General features: G+C 45.2%; 2 protein-coding genes across 8 annotated transcripts in view; one reads left to right on the top strand and one right to left on the bottom strand.

Moving 5' to 3' along the window:
* The window catches only part of IQCH (IQ motif containing H), an 85876-nt gene extending 85155 nt beyond the window's left edge, over positions 1-721 (bottom strand). The window contains exon 1 of one of the 7 annotated variants that reach the window (XM_083586334.1): positions 499-721. In XM_083586334.1, coding sequence (XP_083442460.1) covers positions 499-549 — 51 coding nt within the window. In that variant the 5' untranslated portion in view covers positions 550-721. Of the gene's footprint in view, positions 1-252; positions 343-498 lie in introns of those variants that run through there. The other 6 variants (XM_083586333.1, XM_083586332.1, XM_083586331.1 and 3 more) reach the window with 6 other exon arrangements.
* A 96-nt stretch (positions 722-817) lies between these two features.
* Positions 818-20320, top strand: AAGAB (alpha and gamma adaptin binding protein). Its single transcript, XM_083586995.1, has 10 exons — positions 818-974; positions 7690-7880; positions 11404-11500; positions 11988-12077; positions 13225-13308; positions 15247-15329; positions 15758-15842; positions 16626-16730; positions 17790-17839; positions 18732-20320. Exons 1-10 carry the CDS (start codon positions 908-910, stop codon positions 18807-18809), a joined length of 930 nt encoding a protein of 309 aa, XP_083443121.1. The 5' UTR covers positions 818-907; the 3' UTR covers positions 18810-20320.
* Positions 20321-20916: the final 596 nt, after the last annotated feature.

The raw sequence follows: 20916 nt of genomic DNA, 5'->3' as shown, positions 1-20916 counted from the left end.
TACTTGCACTGAGAGGTGGCAACTCTTCAAAGTTTCTTTCAGCCAGGAGGTATTCTCAACCCCACCTGGAAATGCCATTGGGGATTGAATCTAGGACCTATGACATACAAAACAGATGCTTTACTACTGAATTACAGCTCTTCTCTAAACATGTCATGGAACAGTTTAAAATGCAAATGTAAGCTTCCAGTGTGCTTATTTTTAAATGTGCACCTACACATATGAATTGGCATGTGCCACTTTTAAGTAAACCTTGTGGACGCTGCTGCTGCTCCTCCTCTTTTTTTCTTGGCACTTTGTAAATGGCCAGCCTAATCAGGGTCTTCAGGGCCTTAAGGCCAACCCTGCGTCCAATGGGAGCGACGCAAGGCTGGGTGGGCGCGGGAGGCCATAAGAGCAAAGGTTCATGGGAGTTTGGTCAAGTGGCCACAAGGCCAATAGAAACGAGGCTAGTGAGGTGGCCGTGAGGGACTTGCCTGCAGTGCTATTCGGACCCACCTGGACTAAAATGCGCCCTATCTCCGCCCCCGGCCCGGCCACCTCAGCCATGGGTCCTGGCCGAGGCTCCCTCCCCACAGCGGCGGGACTGCGGTGCACCACGTGACCGTGGCCTTAGCAACGGGACGCGCGGCCCGGGCGGGTCCATTCCTGTCAACCTGAGGGGTTTTTGTGAGGAGATGCAGCAAGGAGCAAACATAACCCTGGGGTGAGGCGGAACCTAATGTTTCCCTCTCATTTTACATATCTTTTTCTCTTCACAAAAGACTTAAACCTCAGTCCACAAACATTCTACGTCTTTCTCCCCTCACCAGGGCGGTAATGGTACGACCCAAATGGCCCGGAAGGGGCGTGATCTAGACCGGAAGAGGAAGCACAGGGCCGTTTCAGAACCTCTCTAGCGGGTGTCATGGCTGTCCCTTGCGCCTTAATCACGAGCTGCGCCGCCGAGTTCCCCGGGGAAGAGCTGGTGAAACGTGAGTCGGCTCGACCCCCGTCAGCCTTGTTTCTTTTAAACTGCTGCGCCGTGGCGTCATCTCCTGGCGCCGCCTCTGATTTTGGCGCCGTTTCTCGTGGGATTTTCACCTCCCCCGCAGCTGCGCGTCGCAGTATTTAAGAACTTCCTCCCCCCTCCTAAAATGCAAACTAGTTATTCAGTTACGTGGAGTTAGATTTGGAGCCTGTTTGCCAACCCCAGAGTTTCCCTCTAAAATCCAGGAAATAATGGAGTGTCCACGAGCATGTGCAGTGTGTCAACAACAGACTTGCTGTCGGTGTCAGGCTTGAAAATAGCTACTAATAAACGGGAGCGAGCGAGATAAAGCAGACTTTAGGCCTGTGCTGATTGCTCTTCCGAAGTGTGAGGAGTAAAGGGGGTTATGGAAAGTGCTCAGAGATCAGACGTTGAACCCTTGGATTCATATCTTCAGACTTGTGAAGTAATAAAGAGTGCTTTGGAGTATATGCAGAGATCATTTTACTTGCCTCCTTGGTGGCCACAGTCAGTCCTCGCATAGGTGGGAAGGGCTGTCACATTGGAGACCCCTTTCCTCTCCTCTCTTGTCCTTCCTCCGGTACCTCCAGTATTCTGCATTTCACTTTTCTCTTGATCTGGTGTTCTCCAAATGTACCTCTTTGGTATCTGCCATCTGTACAGCACACAATATCTGTGCAAAACATTGCAATGCCACTTTTCTAGTATATGCCCAAAACAGGTTATAATAAAACAGTTAAAACGTATAATTCCAATAAAGTAATTGTTAGACAGGCAAATGGTAGCAATTTAAAAACCCAGAAACAAAAGGCATTGTCTGAATCCTCATTTGTTTGCAATCCGTTAACCATAGCTGCTGTTTCTCATATAATGGGAACTATGGTTAACTCGGGACGCGGGTGGCGCTGTGGGGGGACGCGGGTGGCGCTGTGGGTAAAACCTCAGTGCCTAGGACTTGCCGATCGCATGGTTGGCGGTTCGAATCCCCGCGGCGGGGTGAGCTCCCGTCTTTTGGTCCCAGCTCCTGCCCACCTAGCAGTTCGAAAGCACCCCTAAGTGCAAGTAGATAAATAGGTACCGCTTCATAGCAGGAAGGTAAACAGCATTTCCGTGTGCTGCGCTGGTGCCGGCTCGCCAGAGCAGCTTCGTCACGCTGGCCACGTGACCCGGAAGTGTCTGCGGATAGCGCTGGCCCCCGGCCTCTTAAGTGAGATGGGCGCACAACCCTAGAGTCGGACATGACTGGCCCGTACGGGCAGGGGTACCTTTACCTTTTATGGTTAACTCTGGATACTTAGTCTATTTTTCTCCTTGTGCAAAGGGACTGTGGGTGGATGCAACAAAGCTTTTACATAATCTGGTTTATTAAACCAAAATTTGATCATGTGAACAGCCTGTAGATTTTCTTGCAATTCTGTGAGAGGTTTTCTGAAGTTTACTCCAGCAGGTGGCTCTCTAGACACATAAAGCAGGAGCTCTGTTTGCATACTTTCCCAAACTGGAGAGAATTAAATGAGATCACTTTAAAAAGCATTTGAAGGAATCACAACTGCTTATACCATGAAGTAAGCTGAATACCTGTTGGGAACACTGTCAAAAGTCAGGCTAGAAGGAATTTGTAGCTTGCTAGAACAGCTAGTAGTAACATACAAAGAATTTTGTTTGTGTGTGTGTGTGTGTTTGTGTTCTGGATTGAAGTCATAAAAACAGCCACCTATTGATTTGAAGTGGAAATTCCGCTTTTGCACAGTCACTGTCTAGTCTCCTGGGTAGGCTGGACTGGAATCTGTGGCAATATGATGTTTTTTATATTAATTGATGTACCATTACATATATGAAATACAACAAAACAAATAACACAAATGCATGGAGAAGAGAACATATAACCAAATATGAATGCAGTCATAGCTGAAATCATCATACAAGTATATTACAATGTGATTACTCCCAAATCAGATTTCCAAAACAATAATTGAGATGACAGGAGGTTGAATCTCTGGCACCCCTGTGTTGATGTATATATGAGTCTTGCTTAGTTGTGTCTGTGGTCATTTGTTGTACACTCCATTGGTACTACAGCTGAAATCTACCTGGGACCATAGCTGCTGATGTGGACACTGCCTTCAATCCTGAGTGAGAGAAGGTGGGCTATATCAGTGTGGGGAATTGTTACGGGTTGGCAGGCCAGATCCTTATCCCTCCACCATCCCCATAGGCCTATTTTGACAGATGGGTGGGATCACCTACCTGCCAGTAATAAAGACACCAGGTGATTGATGCGTGTCAAAGTTCAAAGGAGGACACAGTGATCAGTAGTCAGCTGATTGTCACTTGCAGCAACATCCTTTGAAGATGCATGTTCAAGCACCAATCAGCTGGTTGATGCTGGGAGTAGATCTTCAGAGAAGCTCCTTGTAAGTAACAGTAAGATGAACCTTGGTTGCATGAAGTCCTTTTGAAGTCTCTGCAGAGGAGGAAATGCTTCTTAAAGTGGATTATTTCCCCCTCTGCAGAAAAAGCAGCTTGCATTCAAAGCGCTCAAGGAACTGGTTTGAGTACAAACTGCTGCCTCCAATGTGGGGAGAAAAAAAAAACCTTCAGGAGCTTAACTTGAAACGAGAAAGGACTTCTGCTTTTGTTTGTTCTTGGCTATAGCTCATAGTGAGAAGAGAGATTAACCACAATTCCTGGCACGGCATGGCAGTAAAAAGGAGCAAGGTGGCTTCAAGCACATTTGCAAAATCACAGAAAGCCATATCATAGCCAAACAGGCCAAACCCTACGACAAAGGATAAATAGACATAAATCTGACACCAGGAATCACAAGACAGAGAAACCAGTAGGAGAACACTTCAATCTCCCAGGACATTCTATGCAAGATCTCAAAGTAGTTGTCTTATTACAAAACAATTTCAGAAATAGACTGGAAAGAGTTGCTGAATTGCAACTTATTACCAAACTTAAAACCATGGAGAGACCTGGTCTGAATAGAGACATTGGATTCTTATCTCATTATACATGATAAAGCTATTTTTAGCCATCTCAGCCCTTGCTTTTTCCTGTAAGACCAACTGCAGTCGTTAACAGTAGTCAACAGTTTTACCACACCTATCAGCCATTCCCACCACCCTTCTGAGTAATACCCCTCCCCACCCTCTCACTGTATATAAGGGTCTGGTGACTTCTGTTTCAGTGTATATGAAGAAGTGTGCATGTACACGAAAGCTCATACCGATAACAAACTTAGTTGGTCTCTAAGGTGCTACTGGAAGGAATTTTTTAATTTTGTTTCGACTACGGCAGACCAACACGGCTACCTACCTGTAGCAATATCATGGTTTGCCTTACTGCGTCATGTGAATCATACCACTGCATATGTGATTTAAGCAATTGTTCAGTCTTCTTGCTTTCCCCTGTTCTACACTGACCTCTTGCATGCAGAACCGGCCCTCTGGTTCAGATGGGAGCCCAAGTCCACCCCTGTTCAACGTAGTTCACTTTGCAAATGTGAGTGAACTGGATGCCTGCTGCAGCAGATCTTCTTTGTCAGAGCACAGTAGGAAGGTGTCAAAGAGCTGGCTTGCGTTTTGTGAAAACACAAACCACAGAGGTTGGCCTTGAGGCGAGCTGAAGTGTTGTGGTCACCAAGTGCGTCTGTTGATTTTTCAAAGCTCTTTGGATGTGAAACCACAGACCTTCCCTATGGTTGTGAAGATCAAAAATGAAAAGCGAGCAATTCCATCGAGACACGGTTGTTTCCAAACCCACGTACTTTTGCCTTTATAGCAGTTTTCTGAAAAGCCTTTTTTGGGGCCAAAAGCAAGTGTGGACTTGAAAGCTTATCCTAAAATGGTTATGTTCTCTCCAGCTAGATATAGAAAGGTATCATTATAGAGGGAGGGCTCTATGATATTTGCATGAAAACGTACACTGCTTTTGAGGGAAACTTCTGAAACCCAACGGCTTGAGTGCATCTATTCCAAGGTTCTGGAGGGCTTGTGGGTGCTATTGCACGCTAGTGTGTGGGATGTAAGTTAAAGTTGGAGCTATTTGATACAAATGGATCACAGATGAATCAGGTTGCCTCTCCCTTTGGCTAGACTAAGAGCTACTTTTATGGGAAGGCCACTTATGGGATGAAGGTGGGCCACAGCTCCACCCAACCCACAGAGTGGGCTGCCAGGAAGCCCTGCTGCCACAGTCATCTCTCTCTTCACACACTTTTCGTTGTCTCTGTGTTAGCAACTGGAGCGGGGAAACTGGCATTCCTTAGTGACTACCTTGGCCTCCACAAACCTCTTGTTCATTTCCAGAAGCTCTTCTCTGGGCCTTATCTCTGCCTATGGTGTAGTAGTGGTGACCAGAAAGAGAGCTTGCTTTGCTGTGACCTACCTGAGAGGTCTTAGTATTAGTGTTACCATTTGTTTACAAAATTTCAGACTGTTTTTCATTGTGTCATGGGCTATATGAAATTGTGCTCTTGTTTTTATTGCTGATCATTTTATTTCAAAATAGTTTTGAGCTATTATATGAGAAGCGATTCATAAATCAAATCAATTACGTAGTAATTCCAGGGCAGTTTCTTATGTATTACCACAGGTACCAAAATCATGTAAAATAAAAACAGCCATTAAACACCCCACCCCCAAAGTAAAACAGCAACATGAGAAAATACAAAACTCAAGAAGTGGCAATCACTAATTTTCCTGGGAAAATAAAAATGTTTTCACTTGGTGCCATCAGTTTCTGGCATCCGTGCCTCCATGGGAAGGGAGTTCCACAGTTGAAGGAGCCATAACAGAGAAGGTTCTTGCATCCCTACCCAGGGGCCAAGCTCACCAGTCGGTTGAGAAGAGCCTCCACGAAGTCTACTGCAGGGTCTGGAATGGTTGTTATTTTCCCAGCAGTAGTCAGCATGATGCCCTTCAGATGCTGTTGATTTACAGCTTCCGTCATTGTCCCTGACTACTGGCTAAGGTTGATGGGAGTTGGAGTTCATTTACATCTGGACAGCACCATGTTGGCTAGCCCTGAGCATGTTAACACGTTTTATAACTGGCTTTAGTATTCTCATTGCCCTCCTGAAATTTAAGGATTTTATGGATTTAGCTGTAGGACCTTCAAGTTGCAGATACAGTGGAACCTCGGGTTGCGGATGTGATCCGTGACGGAGGCATGTCCGCAACCCGCAGCATTTGTAATCTGCAGTGCTGTGTCTGCGCACACGCGTGATGTGATTTGGCGTTTCTGCGCATGCACAAGTGGCGAAACCCGGAAGTAACCCTTTGCGGTACTTCCAGGTTTCCCACAGTACGCAATCTGAAAACGTGTAACCCGAAGCGTCTGTAACCCGAGGTACCACTGTACCTAGATGAGATGGCAGTCCTAGGCTTACTCGTATGAACAATCCTGTTTTCATTGAGGTTGTGTACAGGAGTGCAGGCTCACTCTCTTCTCTCATTTGACTGGAGTACTATTTGGTGTGTGTGACATCTCTTTCCTTTGGTCATAAAGCTCACAGTGTGGTCAACACACTCTCTTACCTTCTCTGCTACCTTGCATGGTGGCAAAATAAGAAGGGAGAGATGATGCAATCTGCTTTGAGCTTGGAGAAAAGGCAGGGTTGATAAGTAGTAAATACAGTGGTACCTCGGGTTAAGTACTTAATTCGTTCCAGAGGTCCATTCTTAACCTGAAACTGTTCTTAACCTGAAGCACCATTTTAGCTAATGGGGCCTCCTGCTGCTGCCATACCGCCAGAGCACGATTTCTGTTCTCATCCTGAAGCAAAGTTCTTAACCCGAGGTACTATTTCTGGGATAGTGGAGTCTGTAACCTGAAGCGTCTGTAACCTGAAGAGTCTGTAACCTGAGGTACCACTGTAAACTGAAGGGGGAAAGAATAGTAGTCATTTAGTACACACTAATCCAAGGGACGCAGGTGGTGCTGTGGGTTAAACCACAGAGCCTAGGACTTGCCGATCAGAAGGTCGGCGGTTCGAATCCCCGCGACGAGGTGAGCTCCCGTTGCTCGGTCCCTGCTCCTGCCAACCTAGCAGTTCGAAAGCACGTCAAAGCGCAAGTAGATAAATATGTACCACTCCGGCAGGAAGGTAAACGGCGTTTCCGTGCACTGCTCTGGTTCACCAGAAGCAGCTTAGTCATGCAGGCCACATGACCCGGAGGCTGTACGCCGGTTCCCTTGGCCAATAAAGCGAGATGAGTGCCGCAGCCCCAGAGTCGGTCACGACTGGACCTAATGGTCAGGGGTCCCTTTACCTTTTTAATACTCACTAATGGCTTATTAATGGACTAGTGGGAAAGGACCATAGCTCAGTGATAGCATCTGCTCTGCATGAACAAGGTCCCAGGCATCTGAGGAGACCTAATCAGGGATGGGGCAGGTGGGTGTGGTTTGGGGGAAATGGCCTCCTGGGTCTGATTAGGAGGTTTCCCTACCCTGGTGTACAGCATTTTTATGCCCCCCTTTAACAACAAATTCACTGGGTGATGAAGAGAGCATCTGACTAACAATAACAGCAACCCGTTCCCTACAGTAACAACTGTTTGAGCAAGATTGTGCAAGCATGTTCTGGGTGTCCCTCTTTTCTATCCCCACCCCATGGCTTCCCAAAGAGGACAGGGGCTGTGAGGTCATGATCACCACCTCTTAAGGTCCTCCATATGTTCCTCTTTCAGGTATTATTGGGACAAATGAGCTTCCCGAAGATGTTTCCACAGGCAGCGGAGCCCGGTTTTACCCCTGGACAATAGAGAATAAATACTACTCGGCTGACATCCATCTCTGCGTTGTGACAAATCAGTTCCTCGTGACAGCTGAAATTGCTGAGTCAGTGCAAGCCTTCTTGGTTTATTTTGACAGCACATCAGTGAGTACTTCAGAACTTCAGTGCCTACCTGTCTTAATGTATCATGTGTGATCTTTTAAAATTGCTGCTGGTTTTGCTTGCTAGTTTGTTTTGCTTTCTAGGAGGGGGTTTGGTCTTGTTATTAGAGTTCACTTTTGTTTTGTACTGTTGTGAGTTTCCTTGTGTACTTTTGTAGAAAGGCAGGGAATGAATTCATGAATAATAATTTTGATCTCTGCAACCCTCTGTCCCTTGAAATTATAATGGCCAATTCTGGAACTGACAAATAACTTGGTAAGTTCCTTGAAAGTGGTTTTAAGATTGCCTGCCCCAAAACTGAGGTAAGGAAGAACTTGTAAAAAGCAAGAGGGAATTCTTGTTTATATTTTGCTCCCAGACTCTCAGGAATTATCACCGTCGTGTGATAATTCCAGCATGGATATTTATGTGCCTTTTAATGTTGGCTACTCTCATATTAAATTGATGCAGTTGTTAGAATGTTTTTCTCTCTCTTCAACAACACCTATGTTGTGTAAATTAGCCTTTGCCAACTTGCTCTTTTGGATCACAACTGCTTTGCTGGCTGGAGCTCATGGGAGATATGAACCAAAACATCTGGAGGGCACCAGGTTGCTGCAAGCCTTTTTGGCTCTGTTTTCAGAAGAACACCATCCCAATTTTTGGAAATTCCAGCTGAGCTACGTCATTACCATTTATATTACACATACATAATGCTTGTAGAAAAAAGTTTCCTGAGAAATTGTTAAGCAATTTCTATTTGTTTTATATGAATTTGTCTAGCAGTCAGGGGTTGCCAGTGTGGACTAGTTGGACTCCAGATATATAGTTAGGTTTCCAACTTCCATCAAACTCAGCTGGCAGAGTCAGTGATCAGAAATACTGAGTTGCAGTCCAGCAAAATATGGAGGGTACCACTTTGACTACCCCTGGATAGTTTCTGTTTACTTGGGATAGCTTTATTACATATGTTATTGTGAGAGGGTCTCTGTTGTTGTTGTTGTTGTTGTTTAGTCGTTTCCAACTCTTTGTGACCCCATGGACCAAAGCACGCCAGACACTCCTGTCTTCCACTGCCTCCCGCAGCTCGGTCAAACTCATGTTCGTAGCTTCGAAAACACTGTCCAACCATCTCGTCCTCTGTCATCCCCTTCTCCTTGTGCCCTCAATCTTTCCCAGCATCAGGGTATTTTCCAGGGAGTCTTCTCTTCTCATGCGGTGGCCAAAGTTTTGGCACCTCGGCTTCAGGATCTGTCCTTCCAGTGAGCACTCAGGGCTGATTTCCTTCAGAATGGAGAGGTTTGATCTTCTTGCAGTCCATGGGACTCTCAAGAGTCTCCTCCAGCACCAGAATTCAAAAGCATCAATTCTTCAGCGATCAGCCTTCTTTATGGTCCAGTTCTCACTTCCATACATCACTACTGGGAAAACCATAGCTTTAACTATATGGACCTTTGTCAGCAATGTGATGTCTCTGCTTTTTAAGATGCTGTCTAGGTTTGTCATTGTTTTTCCCCCAAGAAGCAGGCGTCTTTTAATTTTGTGACTGCTGTCACCATCTGCAGTGATCATGGAGCCCAAGAAAGTAAACTCTCTCACTGCCTCCACTTCTATTTGCTGGGAGGTGATGGGACCAGTGGCCATGATCTTCGTTTTTTTGATGTTGAGCTTCAGACCATATTTTGCGCTCTCCTCTTTTACCCTCATTAAAAGGTTCTTTAATTCCTCCTCACTTTCTGCCATCAAGGTTGTGTCATCTGCATATCTGAGGTTGTTGATATTTCTTCCAGCAAGCTTGGGATTCATCCAGCCCAGCCTTTCGCATGATGAATTCTGCAAATAAATTAAATAAACAGGGAGACAATATACAGCCTTGTCGTACTCCTTTCCCAATTTTGAACCAATCAGTTGTTCCATATCCAGTTCTAACTGTAGCTTCTTGCCCCAAATAGAGATTTCTCAGGAGACAGATGAAAAGGAAATGCAAGAAAGCAAAGAGGGTCTCTGGCTATATTCAAATGTTGTGTTTACCATTAGGCAGCATTACAGTATTACTTTTGCACTTTTGTAACAGGTTTGTTGGTTAAATAGTAAACTTGACATCAAAGTTTTAAAAACTTTTTTGAAAAAGTTTCTCTAGCTCCCAGCGGACTACAACGCAGGAGTGCTCTCTTCTCCATGCGCCAGAAGACTGGTTCATTTCCAGAAGGAAGACCTCCCACTTTTGCTCTAGAGCTAATCTTTCTGTTGCCTTCTCAGCAAACAAGCACAGGACTCTCTTGTGACAAGCACCTCTTCTGGTGGCATAGTGTTTCATTGGTTAATGTGCATTTTAGTGGGGTGGACTCTTGTTCCTTTTGTTAGAGTGGACATCTGCCAGGTCTAGCATTTACATTGCTAAGCTGAGCTATATCACTGCATCACAGTGGCACTTCGAAGGAAGTGGGCTGTGACTCCTCCAAGGAGGACATCTTTGAAGCTGACAGTGCAAGTTTCTGTTTTGATACTTGTAAGATTTCCTCCCTGGAGTGAAGGTGGTTGAAAACAAGAGTTACAAGTAGCTGAACCACTATCTAGACCTGTTATCTTTTCTCCGTTTCATTCACCTCCGTGTCTAGTCAAATTGGAGATGCTTGTTTGTTGCTAAGTGGTGGCAATTAAAGGACAGGAGGAAATCAAGTGTGGAGTAATTGAGCAATGTTCTCAAAAGCAATGGAAGCAATCTTGGAACCCAAATCTCTTTCCTGCCCCATCAAAAGCCAGCATTTACAAGCAAGAGTTGGATTTGCATTCCAATTCCCACTTCGTATATATCCTTGAGCAAGTTGCTCTGTCACATATTCAGTTCCTGTCAAACTGCAACTGTAAATGATATGCCTTCCACTGCTGCTCTGTGCGCAAATTAGGAGTGTGTTTCATTTTTCACAAAATGATCCTGATTCCCAAAATAATTAGCCAGAGCAACTAGATAAAGACTTACAACCCTGTCCTGTGCCTGTTGACTTGCCTGCCTGTCTTCTGCATTTTTCTTTTTTGCCTTTTGGTTGGCAACTGGGAGCCAGGTAAGCAGTGCTTGGGTAGTAGGATTTGACCCAGGGAATTCTAGCAGCTGACCCCTAATCGCACTAAGGACATCACATTAAAATATATTTATGTCTTGCTTTTCTCACATGAGTTTCAAAGTGGCTTTTCTTCTGGAGATGATCTCTTGTATTTTAATCTCTCTTACTCTCAGCTGTGCTTTCTTATCAGGGCTATGTTATTTATTTACTTTGACATTTATATACTGCTTAATCATTAGCATTTCTAAGTGGTGTACATAAAAATAAACTATGCAGAGAACAAACAATTAAACCTAAACACTACCATAAAATGCCTGCTGGAATAAGAGTCTTTGTCACTGTGCACCTGAAGTTCAGAAAGGAGAGTGCCTCTCTATAAGAGTACTTAATGCACTTTCACTTGTAATACTAAAAAAAAAATTACCTAGAGAAGAAGTCCAGCAACCTCTGTGTAATTTTTATAGATCTCTGGGTTGGACAGCATCTCTACGTGGCTCCCTCTCATAGAAGAGTGGCTACCAGAAGTGATGATCTTAGTCTGTGACAGAGTCTCTGAAAATGGTAAGGCAACAAGGCCAGGGCTTGGGGAGGGTGGGCTTGACTGTTCTTGCTGGGGTTGATGGGAGTTGAAGTCCAGAATGCATGGCAAGAACTGGGTTGGGGAATGCTGCTCTCCATCCTAGTAAGATAGCACGGTTTGTGATCATGTGCTGAATGCTGACCCTGACTGTGTATGTATATCCCTCTTTTCTTCCATCATGGGACTCAAGAAGACAATTTGAGTTCTGCGTCAGCTGCATTGATCAAATCGTTTAAAGTCCCACCTTCTGTTTGCAGTTTCCAGCCTTTAATGGCTGCATAAATTAGTTTGATGATATATGATGGCAAAGGTCTGGGCAGAACAAGTTGCCCATATATAGCTTCTAGGACAAAATAAGAGCCTTCCCCAAGGCATTCCATCCAAGGAACTCCCAGTACTGTGGTTCTAATGTGGCTGCAAAAGGAAGTGCATCTATTGTTGGCAAAAACCAGATTCCATTTATTTTAGGCATCAGCCGACAGAAAGCGCAAGAGTGGTGCATCAAGCACGGCTTTGAGTTGGTGGAGCTCAACCCGGAAGAGCTGCCAGATGAGGACGGTGAGTTTCCCTCCACTTCCTCCTTCCATGAAGTTAACTTTGCTGCCTGCCTGCCAGGTTTCTGCCTAGATTTCTGCAGATTCTTATTTCTGGACACGCTTCTTCTCTACTTCTCTGCCTGTACTGGAGCCGTCTGTTGGTGACAGACACAGCACCAGAATTACGATTCAGCATTGTACCTTGTGCCATGGCTGCAAGCTGCCTGCCGGTGCTTTAGGGACATAGGATGCTGCCTTATACTGAGTCAAACCAATAGTCCATCTAGCTCAATATTGTCTACACTGACTGCCATCGGCTCTCCAGAGTTTCAGACAGGCAGTATTTCCCTGTCCTGCCTAGAGAGGCTGGGGATTGAACCTGGGGTCTTTTGCATGCAAAGCGGATGCTCTGCCATTGAGCTATGGCCCTTCCCCATGAAACAGCATGCCACATCATAATCTCTTTCCTAGTTTTAAAAATTGCTGGTTTACAGCCCAGTGGGAAAATTTCAAGGTGATTCATCAGTTTAACAATAAAATTGAACCAGCTAAATTGTTTCCAGTCTTTCGATGGCATCACAGTTTCTCTGGCTTCTTTTGACTCTGTGCAGGAGAAAATCTGTAGACAAATGCTAAAGGCGATCAAACAGAAGTTGTTGTTTGGTGTTCCTTTATTTTTCATTTTTTTAACCCTTCTTCTTTGTTGCTTCCAATTTGAAAACTGAGCTAGAGCAAAAGTCAGCTTTGACAGAGAGCAACAGCTGGCTGAGAACTCAGTATTACATTTTTCATCTTTGTTCCAAGCTCTTTATTTGCATCTCACTCTCCTCCAAAGGTTCAGGATGGGTAACACATTTTGGGGTGTAAGATGAAAGTAAGAGTGAATTTATGCACCTTAACCAAAAGAAGTCTGTGTTGTTCTTGGGAAATTGAATGAATATATGTTTATCTGCTGAATATCTGAGAAAGTTCCCCAGAATTTACAGAATGGCTTTAAAAAATAAGAAACAGCAACATTATCACAGGCTTCTTTGTGTATTTAAATTAGCGCAGCCAGAATTCCTAACTAAATTAAGAGATAGTCTTCTTCCCAGTTTCTTAATCTGTTGATTGGTTTCTGAAGAAGCCTTTTTAAAAGCACATTTCCTTTCCCGTCTCTGCTTCTTTAGACGACTTTCCAGAATCGACAGGAGTGAAGCGAATCATCCAAGCCTTGAATGCCAATGTTTGGTCAAATGTGGTGATGAAAAATGGTACGTCATTTTCGGCCTGCTTTTTAAAAACGGTGTCTCTTCCTCTATAACTTCCTCTGCTCTCTCACTGCTTTGCTCAGGCTCCTCTTCATGCCGTCATTCTGCGTCAGAATTTGCACTTGAGGCTTATAAGAAATTAAAGCTCATTCAAGCAGAGCCCTGGCAGCCAAGCCACCAGCCTCAGCTCGCTCTAGCCCCTAAAACTAGAAATGAAGCTCCCTCTGGTGCTCTGTGCTTCACTTCTATATTTACAGCCTTCCATCCCATCACAGAGCAATGGCTCGGAGCACATCTCTTTTAAACAGGGTCTGAAATGGCCTGGGTTGCAGGAGGCACCTGGCTGGACTGATTCCCCAGCTGCTTGGAACTGGATGCATTTCCTTTGCAAGTGAAGAGAAACAAAAAGTTCCTGGATTGGTCAGATAATGTCACCTGTTTGGACATATAATTACATTTGAGATTTGATACTAGCCGGAAGTAGTGTTGACAACCTGGATTGTCTTGTTCCATAATCCTTTCCCTTCTCCTTTCTTCTTATATTCACATTCATTCACATTTCTATCTTGCCTTTCCTTAGGGCGATGTACCTCATTCTTCCCCTCTCAGTTTTTCATCACAATAACCCTGTGAGATTATTTAGGCCAAGAGTGTGACAGGTCCAAGGTCACTCAGGGAGCTTCGTGGCTGATTGGGATTTGACCCCTGGTCTCTCTAGCTCCGTCCAGCACTCTGACCACTGCACCACCCTTTCCACTGTGTTTTCTCACCTCAAAGACTTCTGGGTGGGCAGGGGTGAACTTGTGTGGAGATTGACCTTGGGGTTTTGCATCCCTGTATCATGCTGAAGGGACGCGGGTGGCGCTGTGGGTTAAACCACAGAACCAAGGACTTGCCAATCAGAAGGTCGGCGGTTCGAATCCCCGCGACGGGGTGAGCTCCCGTTGCTCGGTCCCTGCTCCTGCCAACCTAGCAGTTCGAAAGCACATCAAAGTGCAAGTAGATAAATAGGTACCGCTCCGGCGGGAAGGGAAACGGTGTTTCCGTGCGCTGCTCTGGTTCACCAGAAGTGGCTTAGTCATGCTGGCCACACGACCGGGAAGCTGTACGCCGGTTCCCTTGGCCAATAAAGCGAGATGAGTTCCACAACCCCAGAGTTGGTCATGACTGGACCTAATGGTCAGGGGTCCCTTTACCTTTACCTATCATGCCGAATACATGACAGCTGAGACTCTGTGCTTTGAATACTCCACCCTCCTTAGTTCCATAATAACAGAATGAGCCATCAGTGGTATCAGAGCACATCTGCTCATTTGGGGGAATGCGCAAGGCTAACCACTTGGTGGCTTCAGAGTGGGAGTTTTCAGACCTCCTTTCTTTAAGTCGACACTCACAGATGTTAACACATCACAGCAGAGCAAACTCTGTAGGACTCCACCAGGGAGGGAAATTTCCCTTTGATTGCACAGATGGTTACAAAAAACTCAGGGGGCTTCTGAATTTAACTTCAGTGTGGCACCATTGTAGCAAATGGCAGAAGAGCTGCGCCCACCCTTGTAGCGCAGGGGAAGCCTGCTTGGGAAAGTTGTTGTGTCCTCCCCGGAGAACAGCCTAGTTACTGGGCAGACATCTCTCTCTAGTTGTGGCTGGTGGCTTAAGCAAAATGGGGGGTGGGTGGAGGTTAGAACTCACCTCTAGCCCAAGATGGTTCTTGCATAGGAATTCTACCCCTGGTTATCCCTTATCCAACCCTTGATCCACAGCCACAGCCTTCTCCCATGATGCTTATGTCAGTCAGCTGATCAGCAGCTACACGAACTCCTGCTTATGTTTTTATACAGCAAGCCCACCTCACACACAAAGTGATACAGGAAGGGCTTCTGCTTCTCCCTCGGAACTGGCATCACTTCAAGTGTTAAACTCACAGCTCTTTCTTTTCAGATGTGAATCAAGGCTTTGGCTTCCTTCCTGCTTTAACGGGCACAAGTCGCAGGCTTAGGACAGAAGAAAACGAAGCTCCAGAAGTAAACAGTAATTTTTTAAAATCCATTTTTTTAATTCTCCCTGCACCGTCTACCCAAAAAACCTTCTTTGTCCATCCTTTCATGCACTCCTGTCCCCTTTATCGCAGCTATGAGCTTCCTTTGTGGGTTAAGTTGGTCAGTTTATAGGTCCATAACTTAAGCTTATCACAGCCATGAGGACTAGGAACTTAACTTGCTCTTTACCTTTTTAGAAAGCCCCAAACACCTCAGATTCCATGGATACTAAATTCTTTGCCCAGTACCAAATCCTGCTCTGTTCTTAGCAGTGGGGAACAAAACCAGTCCTGTCAGGGCTTGTGGGAAAATTCCCTTCCACGTTGGTCTGGGACTTGTGGCCTGTGAAAGCCAGAAGACCAGCTCTCTTGTTGCATCTGTTGTATCTAATTTCATTTCTCCCTCCCCACCAGCCTGATCCCTTGCCAGTGGAGAGAGCTGTTGATGCAGGAGAAGATGTGGCTGATGCAAACAGCCAGCAAGCTGACCCCGCTGCTGGTGAGGAATTATCTTTTCTTTGGGAGAAAACAGCAAGCAAGGCCAAACTTCTTGCTGGGAGCAGCTAGGGCTCTGCCCCTCCAGCAAGCAGCTGGCAGGTCACAGCTGCCCATTTGCCCCAATGCTGTGGGCTGAATTTGTTTGAATTGGGGGGTGTCTTTGGGTCCACCCCTTTGCTTGGTGCAAATGTATATGGTCAAAATCAGGCATAGGCAAACTCGGCCCTCCAGATGTTTTGAGACTACAGTTCCCTTCAACCCTGACCACTGGTCCTATTAGCTAGGGATGATGGGAGTTGTAGTCCCAAAACATCTGGAAGGCACACCTGGAGTTTGCCTATGCCTGGTCTAAATCCACTTAGCTTTTCTTTAAATTTCTTGATGCAAATGTAACAAAAAGAGGAGACACCTGATGTTGGCTGCAGCTGCTGTTAGTAATTGCCATTCAGTGATATTTGTGTGTGTTTAGTGAACTGGCTTTTTAAATGGGTTTTATGTATTTTCATTTACTTGTTTTTGTTGCAAACTGTGGCTTAAAAATTGTTCAAAGAAAGAAAAACAGCACCAGCTCACATTAGCAATATATATATATATATATATACACACACACACACACACACACACACACACACATATACATACATACATACATACATACATACATATATATAATCAATCCTGACTTGTAGATTAATATAGGTAGTCCATATGTCCAAATAGATAGCTAAAGGAGATGGGCTGTAAATGTGGATATACATTCATTCTGCTCTTATGATTCTTACAGATCCTATGCTGGATATGGATATTCAAGAGCTTGCAAGCCTCACTGCAGGAGAGGGAGACCTAGAGAACTTTGAGCGATTGTTCTCCAAGCTGAAGGAAATGAAAGGTACTGCCCATCTCGTGTATAACACAGTCTTTTGCAAGCCTTTCTATTTGGGCCAGCAGTTCTTGGCCACATGGGAGGTTTCCTATTTGTTTTTAATCTGGGAGTTAAGATTTCAGTATAGATTCTACTCTGCTTTCTGTTTTCTAGTGGTGGGTAAAACTCTCCTTGTCAGACTTAAGGGGGGAAATGTTTTCTAAAACTAGAAAGAAAGCTTGGTTTTAATCTGAGCTTGCTTCGTCCCCAGTGATGTCACTGAGAGGGCGGTAGAATCTGACTCTTCCTCCTTGCCACTCTTTGTAGCTTTCGCAACACACTCATACCTCACATTGCGTCCGCTTCAGATTACCTGTTTTCGTGTTGCATCCCGCGGCAACCCGGAAGTACCGGAACGGGTTACTTCTGGGTTTCACCGCTCACACAGAAGCACTAAATCGCGCCACACGCATGCACAGACGCAGCACTTTGGCTTGCGTCAGTTCCATGTTATGGACGGGCCTCCGGAATGGATCTCGTCTGTAACACGAGGTTCCACTGTAGTGGCAGCAAAGGAATGAAATATGGTGTCTCCTCCTACAGAGAAATGCAAGTGGCCCTAGGAAAATTGAATTTCCCAGTACTCCTTGCTCCTGGCACGCTGCTATAACAGCATCTCAGGCATGGAGGGGGAGAGGAAGGATGCGGCCTGCCTCCTATTACCTTGTTAGCACAGTAAAGGTAAATGAGAGGTTTAGGAGAGCAAAGATGGAGGATTAAAAGCTGATCCAGAGATGAATATTTGGCCTCTCAGTGCTATTTTTATGCTTGAGATGAGCTTTATGTGCTGTCCAGATTCTTATTTCTCATTCAGGAAATATGTCTTTTGGGTGCATTGCTGGTTTGGTATCTGGTTCTTCAGCAATGAAAGAACCAGTGCATATTTTCTATTTTCAGGCTGGTCCCTTTTGTGTAGTTTTCTTTCAGCTTGGCCAGTTCTCCCCCCAACTGGAGAAACACCCTTCTGCTTTTTCTCGACTCTTGACCAGTTTAGACTGTAACTTTCTTACCTTTTCATTCCTATAGAAAAGGCTGCCACGCTGCCACACGAACAGAGGAAACTGCATGCAGAAAAGGTGAGGATTTCAGAAGAGCTCAAAACTGCCCTTAAAGAGCCATTCTTAGCCAGCATTTCTAAGTAGAAATTGCACTGCAAGCATTCTAAGCCAAAAATAGCCTAAATCAACTATTTTTTTTGGGGGGGGGACCTTTGGTACTTTGGCTCACTGGCATATTATCAACTAGATTCTAGTGGCCTCGCCTTTCCCGCAGTTAGCGAAAGGAGACTTTATGGGAACCTGCTTAATTTGGTTTATCTTTAGAGAGAATTTTAATGTTGTTGTGTTTGAGACCACACAGATTGGCCCTTGTGTACTTAACATAGGACATCCACTCTTAACCATGGGTGTGTAAATAAGAGATGGTTTCTAGGACCCATGTACCTATGGGACCGCCTCTCCTGGCATGCCCCGCGGAGGACCTTAAGGTCTGCAAATGACAACACCTTGGAGGTCCCAAGTCGCAAGGTAGTTAGATTGGTCTCAACTAGGGCCAGGGCCTTTTCAGTACTGGCCCCGACTTGGTGGAACGCTCTGTCGCAAGAGACTAGGGCCCTGCAGGACTTGACATCTTTCCGTAGGGCCTGCAAGACAGAGCTGTTCTGCCTGGCCTTTGGTTTGGAATGTCTGACCCTTATGTTTCCCTCCCCTTATGGTTTTGATCTATGGGCTACTATTAAAATGAGGCTGCATTTTAAGTTATATTTTAACTTGTATTTTAAATTGGTATTTTTTTATAAAAAAATATTATTGTAATTTTACTGGTGTTAGCTGCCCTGAGCCTGGCCGTGGCCGGGGAGGGTGGGGTATAAATAAAATGTATCGTCATCATCATCATCATCATCATCTGCTGCAGGAGTGTGGCCATCTCCTGAGACTTTAACTTGTCTTGGTAACTCTTGAATTGTAGGTTGCCAAAGCATTCTGGATGGCCATCGGAGGAGACAGAGATGAGATCGAAGGCTTGTCTTCCGACGAGGACAACTAAGGCCTGTATGTTGTGACGAGGATTGTTTCTTGCGTACCAGCCATTGTTGGCTGCCATAGCAATTTTTCTTTGACGAAAGGCCTAGTTTTTTGCATTGGGTGCAGCAGCGGCTGGAGAAAGACCGACTCCTTGCTCAGTTCCAACACACTGAAACGTGGATGGCCCCATTGTTTGTTTCCTTGCCTGGATCTGTCGACGGGAACCTGGGAACTATCAAGTCAATGAAGCAGCAGATGTGTTGCTATTGCATCTCTGGAAGAAAAGAAAAAATCATGGTCCCTACCCAACCCCAGCAGAGCGCTGTAAAACATCTCTTTGTGAAACACTCATTTGTGTACTGTTTACCTCCGCACATGCACATCTTTTCATTTGCCGTCATTTCAAAGGAGAGACCAAGACCAAGGGCAGGGGGCGAGATAATAATCAGCAAGCCTTTGTTAGTGGGATGGGGGGGAGTGTGATATTTCTGGATGTACTTGTACATGATGGGAAAATCTGAGACCAAATGGTACTCGCACAGGCAAAATGCTTTTTGAATATTTATCAACTTTTTGTCATCACAATAGGCATGAGAAAGGTATGGTTTGAAAATGTTCCCTGCCTGTCCTATCCCCACCTCCAACCCCACCCCGCCCCCGAAATTCCTCTTATGGCAGCTGAAAATGTAGGCGCAGCAGTAAACAGGCAGGAGAAAGGCTTGCACAGTCTTGTAGTATTTTATAATCCCAGTTTCTTTGCCCTGTGTACCAGCTCCCAGTAACTGGGAAAGGTGAATGAAGCTGAGTGTGGAAGATTGCAACCCCAACAACTCCATTAAAGAAGGACAGCTACTTCTGCAGTTTCTAGGGCAAATGATGGGAGCATCTTGCTACTAGAGATGGGGGCAGGTGGGAGAAGAGAAAGAGGATGCCCAACCAAGAGGCTTGAGGACCACAGCTAGTCTGTCTGGCTCTCATGTCACTGTAGTAGTGTATGAATGAGTGTGGTGCCCACCTCCTTCCAGAAAGCAGGGTTAGAGTGTCACTGTAGTCAAGAGTTGCTACATGTATGGAGATTTTCTCGATTGCTGCCTTCAAGTGTAGCCACTTGTGGTCAAAAGCTCTGTATGCAATCCCCCGGGAGAGGGGAATTTTATCTCTGACCAAGCAATGGCAGAATATAGGATTAAATTCACTGCAGCAAAGGAAGAATTAAACTGCTTTTGGTGCAAACAAAGTGTGGATAGAAACAGCATAAAACTTGAGTTTGCACAAGCACTGGCGTTTCCTTTTCTGCTTTTGAAGACTACAATCCACTGATATTTCCCTGCATAAGGGAAAGCCTTGGTTGGTTTCTTACTCAGCATCATTTTATCACCGGGGTGGGGAGGGGCTTATGCAGGGGGATTTTCCTCGTAGATGGTGATCTAGACATTAATGGGAAAACCCACAGTGAAAGCCTATTGTACCTCTTGTGTTTCTTTTGTGTACTGTAAATGGGCTGAATAAAGTTTGTTATCCATGAGCAGTAAATCTTGAACCCTGGCATTATAGACAGTGAGGAATAGTTCAGGGTCATAAACTAAATACCGTATTTTTTCGTGTATGAGACGTTTTTTGCTAAAAAAAATTGGGTGTCATCTTATACACGGATAACGAATGCGGGGGGGGGGAGACGTGCAAATAATGGTAACAGCAAGCAGGAGATTGGCAGCGGTGAACGGCCATATGATTGGTGGCTGCGGCAAAGCCTGCTGGCAATTGGCTGCGGCTGTGGCAAGCGGGCAGACGATTGGCGGCTGCGGCGAGGTATGCGATTGGCAGTGGCTGTGGCAAGCAATTAGCAGTGGCAGGTGAGTGATTGGTGGAAGTGACCTCCTCCACGCCCCCCAAAAAGCTAAAAAACTTAATTTTGGGTAAAAAAAATAGGGTTTGTCTTATACATGGGGGTGTCTTATACATGGAAAAATACGGTAAGCCTAACTATTTGCATGGCTTTCTTTTGGGAAAAATATGTCATGCCCCAGTATACTGAAATTTCAAAAGCTAGTCACAATTTCATTCAAGCAGCATCTGGAGGGCCACAGGTGAGCTACCCTGATCTGTTTGGTACCTTCTGTTGTGCATTA

Source organism: Podarcis filfolensis, assembly GCF_964270895.1.
Source record: "Podarcis filfolensis genome assembly, chromosome: 14".
Taxonomy (NCBI): domain Eukaryota; kingdom Metazoa; phylum Chordata; class Lepidosauria; order Squamata; family Lacertidae; genus Podarcis; species Podarcis filfolensis.
This window is presented reverse-complemented; position numbering and strand designations above follow the sequence as displayed.

Bases quoted from the DNA above. Each gene is read 5' to 3' on its own strand.
- AAGAB (XM_083586995.1), top strand. From the start codon at position 908: ATGGCTGTCCCTTGCGCCTTAATCACGAGCTGCGCCGCCGAGTTCCCC. The intron at 12,078-13,224 runs GTGAGTTTCCCT...CTGCTTCTTTAG, and splicing joins AGAGCTGCCAGATGAGGACG to ACGACTTTCCAGAATCGACA. The intron at 15,330-15,757 runs GTAAACAGTAAT...CCTCCCCACCAG, and splicing joins AAGAAAACGAAGCTCCAGAA to CCTGATCCCTTGCCAGTGGA.